This window comes from Vipera ursinii (genome assembly GCF_947247035.1).
Source record: "Vipera ursinii genome assembly, chromosome: 1".
Lineage (NCBI taxonomy): Eukaryota > Metazoa > Chordata > Lepidosauria > Squamata > Viperidae > Vipera > Vipera ursinii.
Genome location: NC_139512.1, coordinates 270,103,328 through 270,130,507, shown reverse-complemented (window position 1 = coordinate 270,130,507; position 27,180 = coordinate 270,103,328). Strand labels below are relative to the sequence as shown.

At 40.9% G+C, this 27,180-nt stretch overlaps 1 protein-coding gene and 1 long non-coding RNA gene across 3 annotated transcripts in view; both read right to left on the bottom strand.

Moving 5' to 3' along the window:
- The window catches only part of PHACTR2 (phosphatase and actin regulator 2), a 115,461-nt gene extending 103,689 nt beyond the window's left edge, over nt 1–11,772 (bottom strand). For both annotated transcript variants that reach the window (XM_083368362.1, XM_083368364.1), the window contains exon 1: nt 11,316–11,772. In XM_083368362.1, the coding sequence (XP_083224488.1) occupies nt 11,316–11,484 (169 nt within the window). In that variant the 5' untranslated portion in view covers nt 11,485–11,772. The remainder of the gene's footprint in view (nt 1–11,315) is intronic.
- On the bottom strand, nt 3,521–9,984 carry LOC310643945. Its single transcript, XR_014493193.1, has 3 exons — nt 9,965–9,984; nt 8,722–8,824; nt 3,521–3,548 (listed from the first exon to the last, which is right to left on the bottom strand). It is a non-coding gene; the product is annotated as an uncharacterized lncRNA (long non-coding RNA).
- Nucleotides 11,773–27,180: the final 15,408 nt, after the last annotated feature.

Genomic DNA, 27,180 nt, shown 5'->3' with positions numbered 1-27,180 from the left:
AACCTTTTGCCAGCCCTGAGATATAAGGTGGAGTTATAAGGGAGTCCACAGTGTGTGGTTAAAAAAAAAAGTTGAGCTTTGATTACACTGTCATGTCATCTTTCACTTTTTTTACCATATCTTACATATATTTCAAGATAGCAATGTAATCATGCAATCTTGCTTGCAGGGAAGTTTTAGGTGAGAAATTCTTTTAAACCCTCTGAAGCTACATATCTAAATATAAAAAGGAACAGGTTAAAAAAAGGGAAATATCAGGGGGGGGGAAGGGGGGAAAGCAACAATCATGCATATCAATTCCAAAACAAAATCAGCTTAGTTAAAAAAGTTATTTGCTTGAATAAAATCTTGGATTTTAGAATATGGCGGAGTTCATCACAGTGAGGGTCGCTGGAGAAGGATTATTCAAATCTGGGTTCAGATTTCTTGGATGTGATGTATCCTTTGTATTGCCAGTCTGCTGGATACATCATCCTGAGGGGGTTGCAGAAAATCATTGTAGAGCGAGATGGGGCTACTGCATGAGCAACAACTGCAGACAGTGTGTCTAGTTCCTCAATCACTATCCATAGATATACCAAATATGCAAAATAGATATTTTTTTCACAGATTAACCTGCATCAGTACTGTTGCAGACCTGAACTACATGTCCCGTTCAACTTACTGTAATAACTTATGAATGAATCCAAAGAGGTAAAATATATTTGTAACAACAGCAATAGTTGGGTTTGGATGATAAACTAACTTTATGAATCTTTTAAACATGTATCTCATATCAAAATGCACCATATTTTTTTTCTCAGAAAGTTCTGAACCTACAGATGCTTATTCAAAAAGCATATTAGTATTAAAAACTGCAGAATGTTTGCTAAAACGTTTAATATGTTCAACTTTAAATGTTAGAAGTTCCAACTCATTTTGTAGTTTATATTTGGACGTACGACTGTCCAGCATTACATCTCTTCTTTAGGAATATGCATTTTAGTTAAAAATGCCCTCTGAGAAATTAAAAATTCAAGCTGACATTTGGTATTAGAGTAAAAACAGTTTACCAGTCAGTGTAGCAAATGCCCCATCTAGTGAGCTAATTCTGCACAGCAATCTTTTTTTCATAACTACTATATTATAGTATTTTTGGTATATAATTTAGGTCTTTATTCTACTACTTTCTCTTCAGAGATTTGGCACCAGCAGCAGCCATTATAATATCTCTTTTATCTGAAATACAGATATCTTAAAAGTATTACTGAAAAATGTGAGGAAACATCAGATTCCCACAAGCAACAATAAGCTATGGAAAAATGATGCTACTCATTCCACAATAAGCCCTATGTCTACTTGCTCCTACGTTTATATCAACAGAACCATCATAGACCTCAATAATTCCACACACAAGATTACAGGTAGCTTCACATGCTTTTCTTTCATCTGCCAGTAATGTCCCTCTAGATCAGGGGTGTCAAACTCAATTTCATTGAGGGCCGCATCAGCATTGCGGTTGCCCTCAGGGGGCTGGGTGGGCATGGCCTACTGGGTGGGCGTGGCTAGAGTGGGTATGGCCTACTGGGTGGGCGTGGCCAGCTCTTACATCGTTCACATCAAGGGTGCCTATGGGGGCCTGGGCAGGAGTGGGACAGATCTGAGGGTCTCTGGCAGGAGGAGGGTCTCTGGGCCAGGGCCAAGGCAGTGGGGGCCGTTCCCTCCCTGTTTCCAGGATGGCTTCGCGGGCCACATGAAACCACTTCGCGGGCCGGATCTGGCCCCCGGGCCTTGTGTTTGACATGTCTGCTCTAGATTCTATACAGGACAAAGGGAACAAACTTTGCTCAAAAGAACTAATGGATACAAATTTAGTATCAGGACTCAAAGCAAGGACAAAGTATTAGTAGAGCCTTTTAACCTTCCAGGGGAGGAGCACGGGGGCTCATATGGTTAGGACACAGGGTTGAAGGTTAGTAAGCCACCATTGTCACTTGCTCCATCTCCTTGATGGGGACATGAAAGTAGCCTCCAGGGTATCTATCCCCTGGGCAACGGTGATGTCACTGGCTAATCCTTTCAACCCAGAAGTGCCTTCATCGGTTTTAAGTCTCAAGATAATTTAAGGAGTACTAAACTACACCAGTACTATAGACTTGAGAAACTGCACAACTCACATTAAAAGGTTTTGGGCCATCTGGAAGATTTTAACAACCACAAAGGTGTTTTAATTTGTTACTAGAGAAGATACCTATCTGAATCATGAGTATAGTAACTGAATCTTCATAACCATTGTTTCTTCGCCACCACCCACCCAGCTCAATGTAAACCCTGTATCAGTTCAATCTTACCAGGCATCTGTGATATGAGCTACGGTTCAGAAAAGCTGATGCCTTTAAAGAAATGTTATTAGTCTGAAAAGCTATTCCTAGACTCCTTCTGACTTTTCGCGGCCATAATACAGCTCCCTTCCTACAACATCTAGGATAAAATTGACAAAATGGAGATCAAAAGAGAATAAACCCTCAATTTTGAAAGCAGTACTTCCTGAGCCCAGTCATTTCTTGATTTCCGAAAGAAACAGGAAATTGCAAATATGCTCTGGGAGCAGTTAGACAGAATTTACATATAAAGTCAATAAAAAGTTCAGTGGTTCTTTTTCTGTCCTTCTTACTTGAAATTGTTTTGCACTTAGATACAATTTTAGGTAGAAATTTATTATATGGCTGAACAAGAAGCTTTATGATATACCCACAAAGAGGGGGAAAATGTTGCATTTAAAGAATATATTCTGCCATCAAAAATGGATATTTTTTAAATGATTAAACATTTTCTAAAATATAAAAGATATCTTTGAATCGACATAAGGCCACGAACATAGGGATTAAATACAGTAGTGCAACTTGATATCATTGGTTTATCATTAATGTACTTGTCCAATTATGAATTTGTTTTCTCCAATTTGTTTACTTATACTTTACATATGCCATGCTGACTAGGTATTGATGCAATATGTTATCTAATAATGGCAGAACAACTTCAGGTTTGAAGAAAGCACTACATATTTTAAAATAATTATTTTCAAATGCATTTTTGCTTTTTTTACTAGTTTATACTGCCTCAGTTGTATATTAACAATAGAAAGAGATACTCCATTTTTCTTTCTTTTTTTCTTTTTTTTTTGGTGTTTCCCAGCACTATTTTATTTGAAAAGTCAAACTCGAAGAACAGCTGCTCTGCTGCAGTCTTGTGTGCACAGCACATCAAAATGTACATTAAACATAATTTAAAAATTAAGGGCAAAATAAAATAAATATAACATTTTGTTGAACACGGGAACAAACATCAAGAAGCACACTACAGTAGCTAATGCGGTTTCTTGCTCTCTTTTGTGTATGCAGGATCAATTAATACAAATCTCTCAAACTGTGCTTAACACCAAAAACAGTGTTACTTCTGAACAATAACAAAAAATCTGTAGGATGCAATACCCTGACTTCACAGTCTCTCCCCAAGTATTGATGAAAAATGTTTCTCCTGCACACTTTCAGCAGGTGGAAAAATCCATTCTGAAAATAAAAGGCAAGTAAAGTGCTTATATAATCCTTAGAATACAACTCAGAATTGAATGCTCCAAAGGACACAGATTCCAAAGGCTTAGGGTGCAATCCTATACTAGCATTCTTGGGTAAAGTCACATTATGAAACTTACCTCTGAGTGAAGACGTATAGGATTGTACTATTGAGCATGCTTAAATCTCTACTTGGTCACAGCCAATGGAGGCAATCTGAGTTAATGATGGTTATGAAGCATCAGTGACATATAAAATGTACCAATTTTTTCAATCATCTTTCAAGACTTTTAAGGAAATCATATACATGCTTGCTCCCTTTGATATAGGAAATAATACAAACTTTGCTTGCTGAAGCTCTTCTGCATTTTTCCCCCTTGGGCAGTAGATGGTTTTATCTTAGCCTGTCACAATAAGCTATTATTTTGACATTAAACCAGTAAACAAAAGATCACTATCTCAGGTTGATATAATAGGAAACTCTGTAATGGCTTATGAAGCAGAGTGCTTGTATTCATTCATGTAGTTACGAATGCATCGGCAGAAGAAGAGGACTAAAGTCCTGTCTTCTGGTTCCACCTCTAACTTCCAGATGAGTCTATGTGTATAGTGCAGGGGTAGGCAACCTCAGCTCCCCCATGACTCATGGACTTCAACTCCCAGAACTCCCGAGTCAGCTATGCTGACTCAGGAATTCTGGGAGTCGAAGTCCACGAGTCACAAAAGAGCCGAGGTTGCCCACCTCTGGTATATAGTGTTTAGGTGCAACCAGCGACACAGTCACCTTCCATAAGAAAATCCTTTTGCCCAAGATAAGATTGTACATGTTTGATCAAGAAAGGAGGCCTTATCAGATAGGACCCTTCAAGGTGGTTGTGTCAATGAACACAACTCTAATCTCCTTTCTACACTTTTATCTGGTCCAAACCTATATAAATAATTTATCTTCCTTTAATAGCGCAGGTATGTTTCCAGCTCTTCCCCTCCCCCTCTTCACTCTTCATAGGAGATGGTTTTTATGGTCTTGCACATCATTACATATTCAACTCTTTGGAGACAAACCTTAGTACAGCTAATGAAAGTGGTGACAATACATCAAACATAGATGCTGGTAGAGCTGATGTCTAAAATCGAATCTGTTACAAAAAGTGGTCTATAATTCCAAAAATAGCATTTGGATTAAAGGGAGGAGGGGAGAGAACACAATGTCAGCAATTGATACAGTACTTAAATAAGAAGCAATACAGCAATTGAAAAGTGGCACATTTCTGAGTATTTACTATCTTGTTGGTAATGTAAAAAACATTACCAAAAATATCTGAAAGCAAAGAACAACTTTGCCTTAAACTGAAGTTTTGCTGATTAAAACAACGTATGTGCCAGGAGATACTCCATTTTTCCACCCACTATATTCCAAATAATTTCTTCTAATACAAATTCTAATAATAACGCAGTTCTGAATCTCAGACAAATTATGTTATAATTTGTCTCTTTAGAACCACTAGCAATAAAAAGTTGCAGAACTTAAGGTAGAAGTTGATAGCAGAATTAAAGCTTTTCTGCAAGGTTTTATGACGCTGGATATTTGGATGTATTCTGTTACAGAAGTTTCAATTCTTCTCACCGTCCAACAAAGTCTCTGTGCATATTGATTTCAACTGTCCATAAATACCAGCTGGAGTATCAAAAACTATTACAAGTTTCCAATATGGAAGCTTTACAGTGGATTTATAAACAAGGTTAGGTATAAGATTAACATAATACATAAGCTGGTTTCGACATCAATAGAAACCTTAATGCTCTCATACCTGCATACCATAATCGCATCTCATATATAAAATCTCAGGCATCATCAAGTATTAGAACGGATTGGTAAAATGTCTGTCAATTGTGAAAAATCGAAAGACAATTGTCTTCCCACTCTTCCCCACTGTTTAATCTCCTTATACTAAAATAAGATTGATAGTAGTCACATGAGTGTAACATTGAATGACATTTTGCTTTTTAAATAAAAAAAATCCTTGAGTTATAAAAAAGATTAATATTTGGGGTAAAAGTAAAATCATAGTTTCTATTTCTATATTACAAATTATTCTACATACCAGAATCAAATTCAATCCAAATATGGATCCTTATAAATCCAAATTTACTTGTAGACTTCTGACCTATTTTTAAGTATAGTATAGATTGGTAAAGGTAAAGGTTCCCCCGCACATGCGTGCTAGTCGTTTCCGACTCTAGGGGCCGGTGCTCATCTCCGTTTCAAAGCCGAAGAGCCAGCGCTTGTCCGAGGACGTCTCCATGGTCATGTGGCTGGCATGACTAGACGCCAAAGGCGCATGGAACGCTGTTACCTTCCCACCGTAGTGGTTCCTATTTTTCTACTTGCATTTTTTACGTGCTTTCGATCTGCTAGGTTGGCAGAAGCTGGGACGAGTAACAGGCGCTCACTCTGTTACGCGGCACTCGGGATTCGACCCGCCAAACTGCCAATCTTCTGATCGACAAGCTCAGCGTCCTAACCCACTGAGCCACTACGTCCCAGATTGCATAAGTGCCAAATAAATGGCATAACAACTTGATGGACTGTTTTACTTGAGTTCTTGTTTCTATCCTGAATTTTTCAGTTTTGGATTTGTCAACAGGAGTATCAGATCTTGATTTCCAGTCATATCCATCCCATTCCTGTATATTTACTTCCTCTACTTAATGGAACCTATGCCTAGAACAGCATGCATAAGATTATCATTGTCATTTTGTACAGAAAAACATCTAGACAATATCAATATAAAGCCAATCATTTAATTGGCTAGTCTCCTTAATGAAGTCTACATCTTAGCAGAACTTTATAGACAGATGGCAGGATATTGTTTTCTATGCGGGAAATAACAATTATCTGTTTAGAGATGCATAGATTATACAGAATGATAGACAGATGGAGTCTGTGAATCTTTGCCAGAATAGCTTTTAAGGCATATTGTATCTCTAACCAGAATTTTATCATTAACAGTTTCTTGCAGCAATTGATGTGTTTCTTAGTTCTACGCGTAATAGTAAAGATTACAGTCAATAGATTCCCCCAATAATATGATGTCATTGTGGAAGGAAGGTCACATTTCTCTTGCACAGCAGTTCCAGGTAAAAAAGTCTATGAAATATTGTACCATAAGATATTGGCTTATCATTAGAATACAGCATGCCTATTTTTTGGAGAGATGAAAATATATATCATCATTATAACTGAATAATGCAGTATAAAAATTTAATAAATACACTATTTGTTGGAAGTAAAATCTGGTCCAGTTCTTATTCTAAGCTGGGAGAAAGATGCAGGAGAAATCAACTGAAGGCAGGCTGCAGTAGGGAAGGAGGTCTCTGCTTATTTGGTAGCCAGAAAAAACAGTTTTGTTTGCCTGAGCTAATCTTGTCAGTTTCGGCTCCTTGCCTAGTGTGCTGCTTATTTGGAACTTTTGGCTGCCCTTTGTTTATGAATAGAGTGGCCCGGCTTTCTGAATGGATACAAAATATCCATTCCTATAGTCTAAAGCAGGCATGTCAAACTCGTGACGTTGCGTGACGTATTGAGACTTTTTCCCCATCGCCAGCAATGGGGAGGGTGTGGTTTCGTCGTGATGCATGCGGCCTACGGGCCGGCAGTTAGACATGCCTGGTCTAAAGTCTAGGCCAGACATGTCAAACACAAGGCCTGGGGGCCAGATCCGGCCTGTGAAGTGGTTTCATGAGGCCTGCGAAGCCATCCTGGAAACAGTGAGGGAACGGCCCCCACTGCCTTGGCCCTGGCCCAGAGACCCTCCTCCTGCCAGAGACCCTCAGATCTGTCCCACTCCTGCCCAGGCCCCCATAGGCACCCTTGATGCGAACGATGTAGAGCTGGCCACGCCCACCCAGTAGGCCATACGCACTTTAGCCATGCCCACCCAGTAGACCACGCCCACCCGGCCCCCTGAGGGCAACCGCAATGCTGATGCGGCCCTCAATGAAATTGAGTTTGACACCCCTGGTCTAGGCCACAGGTCTGCAACCTGCGGCTCCGGAGCCGCATGTGGCTCTTTCAGCCGTCTCCTGCGGCTCCCAGTCCTCTGCCATGTGCAGTCCAAAAAAAAAAAAAAAGTGGGACTAAAAAAGTTCAACCAATCAATTCAAATATGCAGGGTAGGTGCATATCTCTCCTTGGCTCCACTCTTCAGTCAAACCCTGTTCTGCGCATGCGCGCATGTACACCCATGTGCACACATTTTTTGCGGCTCCCAGTTTCTCCTTTTGTGAGGGAACCGGTTCCGAGTGGCTCTTTCACTGTTTCAGGTTGCTGACCCCTGTTCTAGGCTCTTCAGGCTTCTGCTTGAGGCTGTTTTAATATAGCAGAAGGACTGGGGCTGCTTTCTGCCTTTGTTAAGGAGATTTTTCTCTCTTCTTCTCCTTTTGGGGGAAACATTCTATTCTGCCTCTTTTAATATTCTGCAGAATATTTTATTCTGGGAAGGGGGGGCTTCCTAGACTATATATACAACTCAAATGTTTTCAGTTGAAAGTGAACTATAATTGTTATGCTGCTCTCAAGCAGTGCTTTATTTCTATTTTAATCTCACAATTCTAACCCATATAAAAGAGGTAGACATTATTGAATTGGAATTGCTTATTTACTAATAGCTTTAGTAGCTGCATTCATGCATAATTATAAACCAGACCCTTAACCATGCTTCGTTGAACATGGTTTAACAGTGTGAATTGTTTGAAATATTGATTCAACTGTAATGTGTGGTGTTTGCACAAATCACACTAAGCAAAAATCAAATAAACCACATTGTGGTTTATGTATTGCACAAACCCAAATCAGTTTGGAGTTGGGCAGTGTCTAAATTGAATTAAATGGAAGAAAACAATGTATAAGAAATAAATCCTCCACTCTTTTATCCAAATTTGCTGTGATTTTTCATGTGATTTAAAGAGACCTTGTTAAAACTTATCTTTTATGATTTCCCAATGCTATTTCTCACTTTAATTTCCTCTTTAAAAACATGACTTACTGAGTAGAAATTTCCTCTTATTAAAAAATTGTTTCTTATCTGCATTATTGCATATTGTTACTGTATACAATATACTAGTTTTAAAGTATCTTTTTTCCCCAAAATTAGTGTATGATTACACTTACCAGACTGCCCTTATCCACTTGATCTCCTCCCTTTTCCAGTCCAAGGCAATGTCAATCCGTATCAGCTCTCCTTTTTTCTTTCCTAAACTTTTTCCTGCACTCACTGGAGCAAAGCAGTTAAGGCTTATGACAGTACTGCTCCCCAGTGCTTTTTTTGTAAAAGAAAAAGGTGCCAGAACTCACAAATGTCATACAACCCGCCTTGCGTACCCTACAAGGTTCCATCCAAAAAAGGTGCCGGAACTCCGTTCTGAGCGTTCTATGAGAAAAAAAGCCCTGATGCTCCCAATTACTTATTTTAACCCCCTCCCCCTTTCATCTTTTTGTTTCAGATATAAATAAAGAGGAAAGGAGGTCTCCCATTATCTTCTATAAAAAGTAACTTTCCTTCTGAGAATATCGGAGTTCAGAAATGCAAGAAAAACCCTTGACACAAACAACAAGCTTCCCGAGGTAACCTTTCTGGAGGCAGTAAGTTAAGAGCTCGCTCTTAAGTACTGCTGCAATCTGAATTGAAACCAAAACAGAATAGGATTGCTTGAAAAAAGGACCAACAAAATTGTGTGAAAGTGCATCTCCAATCCTATTCAGGCAGCAGTCTTTCTCCAAACTGTGAGTCTGTATGCAGATGTTTTTAACAAGATCAGTTAGGAAGAGATATAACTGCAAAGTTGTAATTTTACCCAACTCTGCACAATTACACAAAACAAAATTACACAATTTTACAAGAAGCTCAGTCTTAGAAGTTGTCAGGATGATACCGGGCCTGTTATCTCTGTCTTAATCCTACCTATCTTAGAGGGTTGCTGTTGTTGGCGGGTAGTGAAGGGGAAGTTGGCATTTACAGTGGCTTCAGTAACAAATAAAGGTGCTATCCTATAATGAAAATAAATGAACAAGCCCCAAATTTTATCTCTCCTGTGTGTAATAGGGCTATTAGCTGGTCATTAGATACTAGCAAGAGACAATGAAAAAAACTAACATGTGTCTTCCATCTAACAGTTATCTCCATTTTTGCACCCAACCTTCATATGTGGGAGGCATGTGGAGAATTTATTTATTATTTATTTAATGTTTATTGTAGTGATTGTTTTTAAAAGCTAAGAAGGACAAATGGAAGCAAATAATAACCTTGTGCAAAGATTTTGGTCTTTTTAAAATTGCTCTGGTTCGCTCCTTGTGCCCCCCCCCCACCAAAAAAAGAAAAGAAAAGAAAATATAGACAGATATAGAAGTAGGATACAGACACATATCTCTAGCCATGTTTCTGGAAACAGACACTGCGCATTCAGGTTTTATAAATAAAGAGTAAGAATGTCCAACAGCCCAGTCCTATTTGAAGTAGGTCTTGGGTTCACCTCTTTTCCTCTATAATTCCCACCAAAGTTAAACTATTGTTCACAATAGAAAAGTTTGAAATTTGTTCTTAAGTTTTCTCAGCATGTTAACAATATTACATAAGGCAATAATCATTCTACCTCTCCTAAGGATTCAAAATATTATATTTAAATTTGAAAGGTCTCTTCCGCACCATTATAAGTAGGTCAGTATTATTAAAACAATTAAATAGAATGTGGGCATGTCAGATTTTTTTTAACAGTTGTCATGCCCATGGCCTATTACAGAATCCATTAATTTAGCAGATGCCTAAGATTTAAACCAAAGCAAATGTTAAAAAAAAATCACATCTTTGTTATCCAATTACTTTTATTATTTTTAATCTAACCTGTTAACTACTAAGTTCAACAGCTGTACAACTTAACAAATGGTTCAACAAGTAGAGCTCTTTCCTGTCACTGCACATCACATCAATGAAATATTGCTTCTTGAATGCAACCTGTCCAGAGTCACCTTTAATAAGTGGAACAAAATATTTAATAAATAATAATTTAATAATAATAGTGTCTCCATTTCACGTAAAAATGCTCCAAGGCACCTGCAAAGACCCTACAGCAGCCACTAAATAAGATCTATAATCTTCCGCTACACATGATTTATTCATCCAAGCGTTATATATTTTGTCTTAAAAGAGAAAAGAATAATACAACCAACACCACTTAGAGCCAAGCTGCTGGACAGATTCTGTCCCGTGGCTAGTAAAAAGATTAATCTGGAGACTAACAACCAACCCATTCGGCAGATGCCATTTTTGTCAGACATAACTGCAGGGTACCCACTGAATTTCTGCCTGCCAAGTAGCTAGGAAAAGCCAAGAAACCCAATCAATCAATCAATCAGAATAGAGCTGGAAGGGACCTTGGAGGTCTTCTAGTCCAACCCCTGCTCAAGCAGGAGACCCTATACCTATAGTATACCATTCCAGACAGGTGGCTCTCCAGTCTCTTGTTACACACACACACAACCCCCCACACACACACCCGATGAAGTACCTACAACTGTGAAAGGTAAGTGAAAGTTAAGAGTTAGCAGGTGGGAGCTGCAAAATCCGGGACGCCTAAAAAAAACCTCTCTGCTGCCCTCTCGCGACGGCCAGGAGTTCCGCAGCCCACCTCTGATCTCCCGCAAAAAAAAAAGAGGGAAAAAAAAGAGCATCCTCCGGTGAAACCCCCCCAGCCAGCCAGCCTCAGCCCTACCTGACCCTGAGAGCGGCGCTCGGAGCAGGGGGCTTTTCCTAAAGGTCCGGAAAGCGGAGAGGTCGCTCTGAGTACGGCCTCTGGGTGCGGCCTCGGCGGGAAGCGGCAACCTGCGAGGCCGAGGAGCGGCCGCTGCTGCGGCTGGAGAGCTCCCCTCTTTCTCTTCCATCGAGCCCAGCCGTTTCTTCCGGCTCCTCGCCGCTCCCCTCCTCACGCCGTCCGGGAGGAGTCTGGGCGCGCTTGGCGCCTTCTTCCGCAGCAGGTGCAGCGCCTGGCTCGAGCGGCAGCCCAGCCGCAACCCGAGGGGACCCGCGCGAGAAAAGTTTTGACAGGAAGGCGCCGCCCCTGCTCGCTCAGCTCCCTCGCCGTCCGCCCAGCCGCCGCCGCCGCCGCGTCCATTGCCCAGCCATCATCTTCTCGAAAGGGCGGCCTCCCTCGAGGTTACCCGGGGGGGGAGGGGAGGGGCCAGGGAGACCCCATAGGTAGTAGGAGTCGGAGCCGAAAGCCAGAGCCCCGGACAGGGTGGGGGGGAGGATCCAGAGAGAGTCCCGACGTTTCCCAACTTAGCAAAGACGTTGCGGGGTATTAAAATGATGAGTTTTCCCCCCCCCCTTTTCCTCGCACCACCGAGGTGGGGCTGCATCCATTTGACAGAGGCGGGGGTTGCCCTTTGATGACCCTTTGGTGATTTGCCCTCGGAATCCGACGACACGCTTCGGGACGTGTGGTTTTATTTATTTATTTATTTATTTTTAGGCAAGGCATGGATTTTGAACGTGAAGCCATGCTTTTAAGGGAAATTGCTTCCGGGAAAGTATCAGGAAGCCACACGTACATAGATGGGGGTTTGGGGTGGGTGGGAGAGGGTGGATGCGCGCGCCGCCTTCAAAATGAGGACCCAGATTGTTGGGGGCAATTAAGCTGACTTTGTAATAATGCCGCTTGGGGTGTGTGTGTGTGAAAGCCCTAATAAGCAGGCATATACATAGAATGAAGGCTACTGCTAAGCTTGTAAGCCGCCCTGAGTCTTCGGAGAAGGGCGGGATATAAATGGAATTAAAAAAAATAATAACTTGGACACCCACCGCACCCCACCCCATCCCGACTGCCCGGCCAGTCCCTGCAGTTTTCTTTGCAAGATTTCAGAAGCTGTATGTTCTTTACCTCTTTCTAGGGCTGAGAGAGAGAGGAACTACCCCAAGGCAGCTTGGCTTTGTGCTAAGGTGGAACTAGAACTCACAACCTCCTGGCTTCTAGCCTGATGCCTTGGCCACTAGTACCTTGAATGATATTAGATGTCTAGAAGAGTAATTCAGTGCTTTTTTTTGTAAAAGAAAAAGGTGCCGGAACTCACACATGTCATACAACCCGCCTTGCCTACCCTACAAGGTTCCATCCAAAAAAGGTGCCGGAACTCCATTCTGAGCGTTCTATGAAAAAAAAAAAGCCCTGAAAGAGATACAAGGGGCAAATAAATTGCTTGTGTGCTTTTTGAGGTCTTTCTTCGGTGGATCTACCTGAAGTTAGAAACTGCCAAGGATTTCCAGGATAAGTCCTTTAGGGAAGCAGAACATTGTGCTTCTTTAACGGTCTTTTTGCTTTGGGTAAATGTTTCTTTGCCCAAGCCTTTTAAACATGGCTTTTCTCTGTTTGACCCCAGCTTCATTTTATTTTAATATCCATTCTTCTTATGTTTATTTTACACAGTCTGCCTTATCTGTTTTTTTTAGGTTGATTGTGATGCGCTGTGTCACTACTTTAGGGTTGGAGGATCGAGAAAGATTGCTAAGAAATAGATCAGGGGTGTGAGTTTCTGTGTGTGTGTCATGTCACAATAGATTTCAGAATGCTTGACAGTTACTGATCTATTGGTAGTTCATTAGGGAAAATGGATCTCATTGCATACTCACTATTTTGTTTAATAAAAGCAAACCTGCACTACTTGGAAAAATTGTGACATGCTACTCATTGAACTGGGGCGGTGGCTCAGTAGGCTAGGACACTGAGCTTGTTGATCACAAAGTCGGCAGTTTGATGGGTCGAATCCTGAGTGCCACGTAACAGAGTGAACGCCTGTTACTCATCCCAGCTTCTGCCAACCTAGCAGTTCGAAAGCATGTAAAAATGCAAGTAGAAAAATAGGGACCACTACGGTGGGAAGGTAACAGCATTACGTGTGCCTTTGGCGTCTAGTCATGCCAGCCACATGATCACGGAGACGTCCTCGGACAAGTGCTGGCTTTTTGGCTTTAAAACGGAGATGAGCACCGGCCCCTAGAGTTGGAAAAAACGACTAGCATGCATGTGCGGGGGAACCTTTACCTTTACCTTTACCTTACTCATTGAACTGAAATGAAGGAAGGAGTTAAGTTGAGCTTCATTCATAAAATCTGACTCCACCAGGATGTCTTTTCTCAAAAACTGATTATTTAAGAAATATGTTCTAGCAATTCAAGGTAACTGACAATAATAAAATGTTTACATGTGAAATGGACATAAAATAGTAAAAGGAATATTGAAATAGAAACATGTCCTCTCTCTGTTGTATAAATATATAATAAACATTGCTATAAAGTTACTTTCTGTCCTAAACTTGTGATTAATAACAAAATTTTAAAATAAAAAATACATTGATTCTGTAATACAAATCACTACGACCCTGGTCATAATCAAATCACCAACTTTAGTACAATATCTCTCCTAGAATTATAGGGCTGAAAGGGATCCTGGAGATCTTTTAGTCCAATCCTCTACCCAAGGCAAGACTCCTTATACCATCCCAGACAAATGAATGTCCAATCCTTTGTTGAAAGCCTCCAGCAATAGAGCAGCCACAACTCCCAGGAGACAAGCTGTTCCATTGGTTAATTGCTCTGTCAGGAAATTTCTCAGTCATTCCACCTGTTACTTCTTGTCCTGTCCTTAGGTGCTTTGCAGAATAAGGCAACCCCCTCATCTCTGTGTCTTCCTCTCAAGTACTGGAAGACAGCTATCATGTCACCCCCTAGTTCAGGGGTAGGCAACCTTGCTCTTTTATGACTCGTGGACTTCAGCTCCCAGAATTCCTGAGCCAGCCTGGCTCAGGAATTCTGGGAGTTGAAGTCCACGAGTCATAAAAGAGCCAAAGTTGCCTAGCCCTGCCCTAGTCTTTCTCTTCCTTAGGCTACACATCTCTAGTTTCCTTAACCATTCATCAAATGGTTTAGTCTTCAGACCTCTTATCATCTTTGTTGCTCTTCTCTGCAGTCTTGCTAGGGTCTCAGCTTTGTTTTTGTGTCATGGAGGCTAGATCTGAACATAATATTCCAAGTGTGGCCTCATTAATGCAGTATAGAGCCGTACTATCATTTCTCATGATCTTGATGCTATTCCTCTGTTTATACAGCCTAGGACTGCATTGGCTTTTTTTGTAGCTGCAGCACACTGCTGGCTCACTTAAATGGTGGCCCAGTAGGACACCTAGATCCCCGAGTTTATTGTTAAGCCACATACTGCCTATTCTATACTTGTGCATTTGGTTTTTCTGCCTAAGTGTAGGATCTTACTTTTCTCACCACTGAACTGCATCTTATCGGATAGGGTCCATTTCTCTGGTCTGTCAAGATCCTTTTGAATCTTGAATCTATTTTGCAAAGCATTAGCAATTTTCCCCAACTTGGTGTTCTCTGCAAAATTGACGTGCTCTCCTTCTATATCCTCATCTAGATCATTTATGGAGATGTTGAAGAGCACTGGGACCAAGACAGAACCTTGACCACCCCACTGCATGCTTCCATCCATGTACATGTAGTTCCATTGAGGGCTACATGTTGAGTGTGGTTGGTCAGCCAATTGCAAATCCATCTGGTGGTGGTATTGTCTAGTCCACGTTGATCTATCTTACAAGAAGCAGGCTTTGGTCTACTTTATCAAATGCCTTACTGAAGTCCAAGTATACTATATCCACGTCATTTCCTTGATCTATAAATTTAGTCACTTTATCAAAGAAGGCAATAGGATGATTTGACGCAATCTGTTTTTAACAAACCGATGGTGGCTTCTATTAATCACCTTGTTCATTTCTAGGTTCTCACAAATCTGCTGCTTGATTATATTTTCTAGGATTATCCCAGGTATTAACGTCCAGCTGATCAGTTTGTAATTTCCTGATTCCAGTTATTTCCCTTTTTTGAACATCTGCAAGAGAATCGAAGATAGCTGATTCAACAATGTAGTCATTTTGCTAATGACTCTGAATATATAAGTAAACTTTCTTGTATTGACATATGATATTATAATGTCTCTCTTATGTATTGCTAATGTATCTGACACTACAATTTTTGGATAGTGAATATAAAATCAATGGTTTCATTAAAATTGCATGGAAAGTGCTTTAATGTCCATTTCCCGAATCTGCAGTTACAGTATAAAACATTTTTATTCTTCTTTTATTTTCTTGTTTTCACTGACAAAATATTCTGTATGGAAACTTCGATAGTGTGCCACTGAAATATGTTCTATTAAATATTTTGATATCAAAGAATATTAGCACTCTACTCATACTTTATACTACTAGAACATAGTTCATCTATACCTGCAAGTTTATAAATATTGGGCATTTAGAACTTATCCCAAAGGACAAGGGCACCTTTGAGAAATCTCATATCCTATTTAGTATTTTAAAAAAATATTTTGAAAGAAATCAAAGATCACAACTTGGAAGTTCAAACACCTGTGGATATGTGTTACCTCCCTCTCCCCCTGTGGTTTTCCCAATAAGAATTACTGTCTACTCACAACTGATACTTACCTTGTTATGGAAAACCATAAGGAAATTAATCATCTCTTATGCAGAATCAAGCTCAGCATTTATTTTTCACTTGATGTACTGTATATACAGTTAGGTGTATGCCACAAAATGTGGATGCAAAAGGAACCTAATCAGTCTTTTTGCTTATTCAGTGTTTCTGGAGAAAAATTCTTTGATGGGTTGTAATTATGATAGTTTAATTATTTCATCTGGGAAATTTCCTCTGCAATTATTTTTAGGATTATCAGTGCAATTGTAACACAGAAATAAATGCCAGAGCAGGCAGAGCAATCACTTCTAAGTAAGAATGCATAGGATTGGAGCCTAAATGTCATAGATAATGGCATTTTGCTTTGTTTAATTTGAGACTGTCGAGTCTTGACATTTCCAATCTTTTATAAGATGACTACAAAATAAATTATTCTGGCACAATTGCGTATTTTTGAATCAGTCAGGTTTCTTACCTGTGATCTCAGGTGAAGAAGAATAAAATGGCATTCTTAGAAACTATACTCTGCCAAACAGTATTAATACAGTATACCATATTTTCCGGCGTATAAGATGACTTTTTAAGCCATGAAAATCACCTCAAAAGTTGGGGGGTCGTCTTATACGCCGGGTCGTCTTATACGCCGGAAAAAAACCTTCGGATCTTTTCTCTTTTCTGCTGGGCGGCGGGATTGCTGGGTGAATGGAGGTAGGCATGGTGACCCATGGTAAAGCGGCTGACGGCGAACGGGTGATGGAGGGCAAACTCTCGTCAGCTTCTGGGGCGGCTACTGCAGCTGCCGCCGTTGCTCTCTCTAGGACTGGCCGTGCTAGCGCCTCCAATGCTGGCTGACAGGTCCCTGATGAGAGGAGCGGGACTAGCCCGCGCCTGTCATCTCGGGCAGCCGCTGCCGGGGGTGACTTCGTCGTCCTTCCCCAGTGACAGGAAGTTTTCTTGAGTCCCTTGCCGCTGCCACGGCCGCCGCCTCTTCGCAGAAACACGGCTCCCGCTCGGCTGGAGCCCTGGGCTGAATGGAGGCAGGCGATGGCGACCCGTGGTTAAGCGGCCGACGGCGAACAGGTGATGGAAGGCAAACTCTCGTCAGCTCCTGGGGTGGCTACTGCAGCCGCCGCCGTTGCTCTCTCTAGGACTGGCCATGCTGGCGCCTCCAATGCTTGGCTGTCAGGTCCCCGACGAGAGGACGGGCAGGCGGTCCCCAGAGGCACCCCGCTCGACCGTAGGAAGGGAGAGCCTTTGCTCCCGCCGAGGCACCGCCTGACTCGCACTGACCACAAGAATTGCTTGCTCGGAGTGCGGAACTGAGAGCAGCAGCGCAGCAGGCGAGAGAGCTCAGAGACAATAAGGCGAGGCGCCCCTTTGGCGGGAAAGGAGCAAACATGGGCCAATCACCAATCAATCAATAGGGAGGGCCTCGCGCCCACCGGACTCACCTGTCACCAGCACCGCTCTCCCCCCTGCGGGGATGCGCTTCCGCCGGGCGGTGCTGGCCGAGACGAGCCAGCAGGCAGCCGCCGTGAGCGCGGCGCTGAGGGGCAGTGGCAGGACGGCCCAGCGCCTGCAGGACGGCCAGCAGCGCCATGCACAGCAGCAGCTGCCGGCTCAGCAACAGGTCCGAGCGCAGGAGCCGCACCGCCAGGCTGCCCAGGAAAAGCAGCCACACTGAGAGGCTGCACGCCCAGTCCAGCTCCATGAGGGGCAGGGTGGGAAGCCGGCCGGGAAGAGGGACCGGTAGCCCGGGCCGAGCGCGCCTCGGCCAACGGTGAGAGGGAAGCGGCACGTGAAAAAGAGGCTGCGGGCGGAGCTGCCCCGCCCTGCGCCGAATGGGAGAAGTTCAAGGCCTGGGGGGGGAAGCAGGAGGGGTGCCGGCCGTGGCGGAGTGGCGGCTGCCCTCCGGCGCTGCCTGCCGCCCGGGAAACGCTGCGCCTCGTGGCCGGCAAAGCGCTGGAGCAGCGGGAGGGCCGGCGGGGCCAGTCGGGCCTTCGCCTCCTCTGCGACGGACAGGGAGGGCAGGGCATGTAAGTATTTTCCGGCGTATAAGACAAAAAACCTTGAAAAACTTCTTAAAAGTAGGGGGTCGTCTTATACGCCGGGTCGTCTTATACGCCGGGTCGTCTTATACGCCGGAAAATACGGTATGTATTTCCTTCTATCTATCCATCTATTGTTAAAGTCAATCACATACTCCTAATTAATTCAGAAATTAGACAACTGCCATTTCTGAATTATATGGTTTTAGGAATTACATGGAAACATTTTGACTTATAGTAGATGAAGAAAAGTGTCACAGGGAAATTTCTCTTTAACCGTCTTATATATTTTATTATAAATAAATTTTGAAAATAGCCTTTTGAACTGTTGATATCTGCTTATTATTTTTCCTCTGAATTTTTTATGTGTAATATAACAATCAGGCCACATCCTTTACCAGGAGGGCTAAAACAAATTTCCCCCCTCTGGATGCAAACATAAAATCATCAATGAGAAGATATATCAATATTGTGTCTAACAATTGACTCTGACTTGATGACACATTATCTACCTACCCGCCCGCCTGCCTGCCTGCCTAAGATTTAGTCAAATGGTTCTCTTGCAGTGCAGAGACTCCAATATATTTCTTCCCCAAACTGGGTTTCTTTCTTCTTAAACTCTTGTGCAGCATGTGCAATACTGCAGCACATGCAATATCATGTATACCTATAAAAATAAATCACATTGAGCGACTTCCTCACAGATAAGTGTTTTTGGTTTGCAACCTTTCATATTTCTGATGATCAAGAAGCATCTTTGGCCATTCTTTCATTCAACTGAACATCTCTCAGAGTTGGGGGAGGATAGCCATATCATGGTAGCTTAATTTGTTTTCCTTTGTCCTACCTTAATTTGGGAGTCCTGAAACTCAAAATCATGGTTTATTCAAGTGTTTTTTACCCCAGCAGCACTATTTAAAAGGTAAAGGTTCCCCTGCACATGCGTGCTAGTCGTTTCCGACTCTAGGGTCTGGTGCTCATCTCCGTTTCAAAGCCGAAGAGCCAGCGCTTGTCCGAGGACGTCTCTGTGGTCATGTGGCTGACACCAAAGGCGCACAGAATGCTGTTACCTTCCCACCGTAGTGGTCTCTATTTTTCTACTTGCATTTTTACGTACTTTCGAACTGCTAGGTTGGCAGAAGCTGGGACGAATAACAGGCGCTCACTCTGTTATGCGGCACTCGGGATTCGACCCACCAAACTGCCGACCTTCTGATCGACAAGCTCAGCATCCTAACCCACTGAGCCACCGCATCCCTATATTACTAATATTACCAAAAGCTAAAATACAACTTTTTTGTATTTCCTTAACAGATTTTTTGTTTATTTATGTCAGAAGCATCACAATTAAAATAAGGCATGCTATGTGACATAAAATTTAAAATATAAAATACAAAATTCAAATATGTACAAATTAACTAGCAACATTGTGTTCTGTTGTGCTGCTGTCATGAGATCCTCAAGTATACACTGATGGGACACAAACGGCAGGTATACAGGTATATAATTAACAATTATTTTTAATAAAAACATTGAGGAACATTTTTTAATAACATAACATTTATTTATTAGTAACATTTAAACCTGCTTTTCTGCCCATTTGTGGGAAGACAGGAAAGTTACAAAAGGAACACCAAGCATAAGGACCCCATTAATAGAACATTATTACTGTAATGGGACTATTAAATACTAATTGAATTTAAATGAATACTTTATTTGGCCAAGTGTGATTAGACACACAAGGAATTCTTCTCCAATACACAAGCACTCAATGTACTTTATTATTATTATTATTATTATTATTATTATTATTATTATTATTATTATTATTATTATTATTACTATTATTTGCAATATAATATAATGAAGATGTAATTAAATATACACAGGATCCAAAAAGCACTAAGATTGAGTAATTCTTAAATTGTGCTAAGCTCACAAGATATAGAATAACATCAATATAATATATAAACAATAAGTCCATATAGTTACTACTCTAGGTTGAATAAGGAAGATTGGTGATCTGCTTGCATCATTTTGATACACACAATGTATTTCAGTACCCCTGAGCTACTTTTTCTGCAATAGTAGATAATATAAAGAACTATATACAGCTTTAGATATTCTAGTTACAGAAATTTGACTAGTATAGCTAGGTTTACTGATGGTTCATCTCAAATGTTTGCTATATATAAGCTTTTTATAAACAATAGGCTGGTTATAAATTTGGGGGAATGCAGTTACAAAAAGTTACTCCTTTGAAAGGTGCTAGGCATATCTCGTTATAGGTAAGTAGTTATATTTGATTCTGAATCACATAAGGAATTGATGCTGTGGTATAACAAACTTGAAAATAATGGGAAAGTTGTCTTGTTGGAATGCTTAGGATAAAAATAAAAATCTATTGATTTTTCATTTTGTCTTAAAGATTTTGAGAGATTGCATTTTGATTTATTGCTTGTACAGTATATGCTGGCAATATATACATGTACTAATTAAACAGTATACCCTGAAGATTTTAAAAATCTCCAGAATGCCTGCAATTTTAACTTTCCTTGATTGGAAACCAACAATTTCATTTTTATAAAGTATTAAAAAGTGAAATAAAAATTAGTGTCATTTTTACATTTCAACTGTGGAAAGAAGGATTGGAGTCTAATTTTAGAGAATAAATGGTTTATTCATTAAAATGTGAAATTTACAAATGATTTTAAAAATTGATCTAAAATATTACATCATGTTTATTGGAGCACTCAAAGAATATTTAAAAATGGATGAACATTAGATCCTTGTTTACTCCCCTCAAATTATATCTTAGATCTTACTAGTGTTCTTATTTTGAGAACTAAGCTGAATTGAATGACAGATTATAATTTTTCTAAATAAGAAAGAAAATCCTTCCATTCAATCATGTCTGATTCTCGGAGACTACCTGGAGAAGTCCCTGCAGTTTTCCTGGCAATGTTTTTCAGAAGTGGTTTGCCATTGCTCCTTCCTAGGGCTGAGAGTGTGTGACTTGCTGAGGGTCACCTAGGTGCCTATGTAGCAGGCACCTAGGTTCATGGCGGGACTAGAGCTCACAGTCTCCTGATTTCTAAGCTGCTACCTTAACAATTACACCAAATTGGCTCTCAAATATGAAAATAAGTAACAGCTAATCATATAAAACTAAAAGACTGAATCAATTAAGTCATTGGTTGAACAGTCAACATTAACCACCTGTTGTTGTTGTTTATAAAAGAAGCCAGAGGTCATTCTACCATTATTTGAATAATTGCATTTGATGTTATGATGCATTAGTCACTGGGTCAGTTTCCCCTTTTGATACTAAATAATCAAACAGGAGTCAATGCAAACTAAGGTCAAGGAGGCAATCCCATCCATTAAGAAGCACTCTTCCTTTCAAAATGTAAGAGTCTGCCAATCATGCCTATAGTATTGTATAAAAGAAAACTATATTCAGACCATCAAAGGCACTTACTGATAAAAGGTACACTTATGCTGCATTAAACATGAGCAGCTAATCAAAGATAATTGAATGAGCAAGTGAATGGGCAAAAGTCACTCAGCTAAAATTTCTGGCAGCATTCAAAGCTAAATAATTTTCAAGAGACACATGAAACAGTTGCTTGATAGCTGATAGTGTCAGAGCAGATATTCTTCAGTACAGATCATTTATACATGCATATGTTCCATCATATAGTTATTGTATCATTGTATAAAATGGGAAACTATGGAAAGATAGAATGGATTTAAGTCTTAAATTATCTGAAAAATCAGCACAGCTGGTTGTCAGCTCCAGCAAGTCTTCTCCTCTTGGGAAAATAATCATAAAGAAAATGGTGTTCTCTCGGCATGTAAACTGGAATGGGAAAGTAGCCATTTGAAATAGAGCCTTGTTCTGCCCCAAGTGCCTCTTAGTCTGCCTGTTACTTCAGGCCAGTGTTTCCCAACCTTGGCAACTTTATGCTGGCTCCCAGCATGCTGGCTAGGCAATTCTGGGAATTGAAGTCCACATACAATAGTTGAAAACTGCCAAGACTGAGAAACATTGCTTCAGACCCTCAGCTAAATTATCCTGCTTAACACTGGTTTTTCCTATGCATAATAATGCCTGTGATCAATTCATATCCAAATTAGCCATGCATGGATACAAGCTGATCACAAGAGATCCCAAAGGGCTCTTCAAGTACCAGATATTCTGGGGTACTTCACTATTAAGAAGTGATCACAGGACTCAACAGCTGTGATGCCAACCTTGTAATTCCTTTTCATTTGTAGGCACCTCATCCCATATCCCTCTAAAACTAGCATCTGCTCTGAATAGAAAGGAACTTTGCTTCCATCTTGATTTTACTGTAAGCTGTCACAAAGGTGCTTTTTCTGAAAGCTAACTGGACTTTCTCATTTTTTTGTTTAAAACTCTTTAGTTTCTCGCCTAAGAAGCTTCTTCAGTTGTAACTGACTGGTAAGAAATGGAAGGATTTATATTCTTTAGTCATCTGGTCATCTTCACTGCATGTGAATGAGACACCCTACATCACCCTATTTACTTTTGTAAGCACCATTGCAAGAAAACCTGGCCAGCTATGGCTTTCACATGTGAAATCCTTGACATAGATAGCACTTATTTGCTAGATTTATATTCCTTCCTGTTCCAATGATCTGTAGGATATATAGTGTTCATTCCCATGTTTCTTCAGGGATAGCATGCGTGGATTATAATTATAACAGGTGCAAGCCAATGGGTCTGCAAAAAGAGAAGTTAAAGCATTTGAAGGTGTGCTTCTGTATAATTCAACTTACCGGTATCAGCACAAATGGGCTTTGTGTAGGAGGTGGCCAACCCCTCTGAACATCATTAGAAAGGGACATCATTTCAAGGAGAAGAGGTAAAAGGCAAGAGTTAGGAGAATAGAAAAATCTGACAAATAGGAACAAGAGGAATGTTTAGTACCACTAATATTATGCCACCCATGGCAATAATGTGAACATTTTGGGCCCCTTTCTGGTGATGGGCCACTTGCAGATCACTCTGCTTCCAAAGAACTTTAAGGAAAAAGCTCAAGATCAATTGGATGGAAGGAATTCATGTACCAATCTGCAAAGTACACATACTTGGAGATCTGTTTTGAGAAGATCAGAAGTAACTGTCTACAAACTGGACATTTCATGAGGAGATTATGTGGTAAAGATGTGGCAGAGATGCTTCATAAAATTAGCTCACTACAGTTCTGTCCTGCCAATCAAGTGGAAACAAACAATATAGAAACTCTATGAATAGTATTTCTTTTGGATGTTAGAACACTGGCACAAAAAGATGAAGCAGTGATTCTGTTAACTGTAATCTTAGGGGAATCTCATTTTGTGAGCTGTGGAATCCAACATAAATAAAAATCTGGGGCAGGAAGTACTAGAAAGAGTGTGTTTAGGAGATCATGCAAACTTTAACAAGAGATGTTTACAACAAAATCTTGCTGAGGATGGGTTAGGGTGGCAAAAACTTTAGGGCTAAATAATAAAATATTAGAGACAAAAATGTGCACGACAAAGAGAGTGGCAGGGAGGCCAAATGACCTTCAAGTAAATACAATAGGGAAATTAGGAAGATGCAATATTCATAGCCTCCAATACCTATATATTAATGCATGCGGGGGGGGGAACCCCAGGATGAAATTAAGATCTGAAGTCCTAATGGAACATCTAATGTATTCTTGTCTTGCTGATATGTAATTTCTGAAGAAATGAATTATATTTTTTTATACTAGATTTAATCCTGATCAATAAGAATGAATTCAATCAGCTTGAAACCTTTTGTTCTATACTTTTCTGGCTCTAGCAATCCTATGGACTGGATTCCATATTGTGCTAAATCATAATATGCTTGGGTTGGATTAGGATTAGTGTGTAACTGGTGTTTTAAGAATACTGGTTTTAAAAAGCTCAGAAAAAAAGTTGGTTAGGAACTGTTGAAGGAAAAAAAGAGCTCAAGAAAGTTGGACAAACTAGAAAACTGAAATACTTAAAAAATCCACAAATAGTTACACAAAATGTTAAGAAGAATGGTAGAGGTAATCTAAAACCCAGTGTAGCTGTTCTAATGAGATAAGCTGTGACATGTATGAGACATGGAAGAATCCAAGGAGTAAATAGTATAGATCAAATGCACAGGAATGATATCAGAAAGACTAAGGCCTCAGATATGCTAAACATCAATATAAGATTGAAGAATGGAAAATAATAACACAGCCAACCCTAATGGATTCTGGGTGGTATACATAACCCCCCAAATTTCATAAAAACAGTTGAAACAAAACCATAAAAATAGCCTAAACTAAAACAATCTAAAAACACCAGAAATAAAAAAGCCCAACACCCATCAAAATAGAATACGCTTACGACCATAATTGAGCCCTAAAGTTCTTTTGCTAAGCAAGACAGTTAAGTGAATTTTGCCCCCTTTTACGACCTTTCTTGCCATAGCTGTTAAGTGAATCACTGCAACTGTTAAGTTAGTAACACAACTGTTAAGTGAATCTGGCTTTCCCATTGACTTTCCCTGTCAGAAGGCTGCAAAAGGTTGTCATATAACCACAGGACACTGCAACTGTCATAAATATGAATCAGTGGCCAAGTCTGTATTTTGATTACATGACCATGGAGATGCTGCAATGGTCATAAGTGTGGGAAATGGGCATAAGTCAGATTTTTCAGTGCCATTGTAACCTTAACTCAGACATGTCAAACACAAGTCCCGGGGGCCGGATCCGGCCCACGAAGTGGTTTCATGTGGCCCGCGAAGCCATCCTGGAAACAGTGAGGGAACGGCCCCCACTGCCCTGGCCCTGGCCCAGAGACCCTCCTTCTTCCAGAGACCCTCAGATCTGTCCCACTCCTGCCCAGGCCCCCATAGGGACCCTTGATGCGAACGATGTAGAGCTGGCCACGCCCACCCAGTAGGCCATACACACTCTAGTCACACCCACCCAGTAGGCCACGCCCACCCTGGCCATACCCACCCGGCCCCTTGAGGGCAACCCCAATGCTGATGCGGCCCTCAATGAAATTGAGTTTGACACCCCTGCCTTAACTGGTCACTAAATGAAATGTAAGTTGAAGTCTGTCTATATATTAACCCCGGGCCTGGGGCCAAAGCCAGATCTTAAGGACTTTTCAGAACCCCAAGGAGAGAGGCTGGAGTGGGGTGGGAGGCAACAACAGATAAGGCACACTTTCTTAGTCCCGCAAGATGACAACGTTTAATAGTGGGTGGGCTGAGGTGCACATACTGCAGAGAACGTATCTGCAGTGAGAATTGATTGGAGACAAGCAGTCCCTGAGATATCCAGGCCCTATGCCATATAGAGTAATAGTTAATACCTTACATCACACTCGGAAGTCAAATAGCAACCAATGTGTCTTGAGTAACAGTGGTGACATATAAACATAACATTACTACACTGTTTGCACTGCACTACTGTATTACAAGACAGTTACATCTTTCCCTTGACAGTTAAGGTCACTGTGCACATTTAAGGCAATGGCCATCATTTAAAGTTAAATAAATAAATAAATTAGTGGGAGAAATTAGAAGTAGATTGAGAAGACACCTGAAATAAAGTTTTCCTCTGTCTGCTTCATTAAAAACCACCATTCAAAATTCCATCCATTTTAGGAAAGTTCTCCTTACAGTTGCTGATGTTTACTTTTTTACCAGACTTGAATTTATTGGATTTATAAATCATTCACCAGGTTATTATCTTAGAGAAAATTAAATATTAAATAAAAATCAGGCATTAATTCACAATAAGGGAACAGCATAAAAACATCTGAGAACCAGTTGCATTAAGAAGGATCACATGAAAATGGCTGATAAAGAGTAAGGTGGCTTACATCAAATCTTATGCAACCGTAGTAATAAGTGAGCCAGTTTGGAGTAGCATCTAGGCCCCATGTAGAAATTGGGAGACCATGGGCATGAAGCCAGCTGGATGCTCTTGGGCCAGCCACTCTCCCTCAGGCCTAGGAAGCAAGCAAGGGCAAACCACTTCTGAAATCTTGCCCCCAAAAGTGCAGGCACGCATCCAGACAATCAATACTAACTCGATGGCACAAAAGTAGTACAGGTAGTCCCCGACTTACAACCACAATTGAGCCTAAAATTTCTGTTGCTAAATGAGACAATTGTTAAGTGAGTTTTGTCCCATTTTACGTCTTTTCTTGCCATGGTTGTTGAGTGAATCGCTGAAATTCTTAAACATAGTATCATGGTTGTTAAGTGAATCTGGCTTCCCCATTGACCTTGCTTGTCAAAAGATCGCAAATGGTGATCTCATGACCCAAGGACACTACAACCGTCATAAATATGACTCAGTTGCCAAGCGTTTGAATTTTATTTATTTATTTTATTTATTTTATTAATGGGACTTATATCCCGCCCAATCTCCTGAAGGACTCAGGGCGGCTAACAACTTTTGTTATTTTGATCATGTGACCGTGAGAATGCTGCAATGGTTGTAAGTGTGAAAAGCGGTCCTCTGTCACTTGTTTCAGTGGCGTTGTAACTTTGAACGGTCACCAAACGAACTGTTGTAACTTGAGGACTACCTGTATTACCAGGTAAATGTTACAAGATGTCATTTTTCGTTCCCTCCCATATCTAATAAATGGGATGAACTTGTCAGTAAATCCCACCACCTTTCCTTTCCTTTCCTTTCCTTTCCTTTCCTTTCCTTTCCTTTCCGTTCCAAGGGGTCTTCAAACTTGGCCCTTTTATGACTTGTGGACTTCAACTCCCAGAATTCCTCAGCCAGGCGTGCTGGCTGAGGAATTCTGGGAGTTGAAGTCCACAAGTCATAAAAGGTCCACGTTTGAAGACCCCTGCCTTAGACAAAGGACCGTCTCACAAATCTCTGACCCAACCTGCGTATTGCACAACCACACACGGTTGGAGACAAGCCCCGTTCCGCAGAAAGGAAGAACTCAAAGCTTCGACGGGAGAGGAGGCAGCAGCGGCAGCAGCTCCGGTGGTCACGTGAC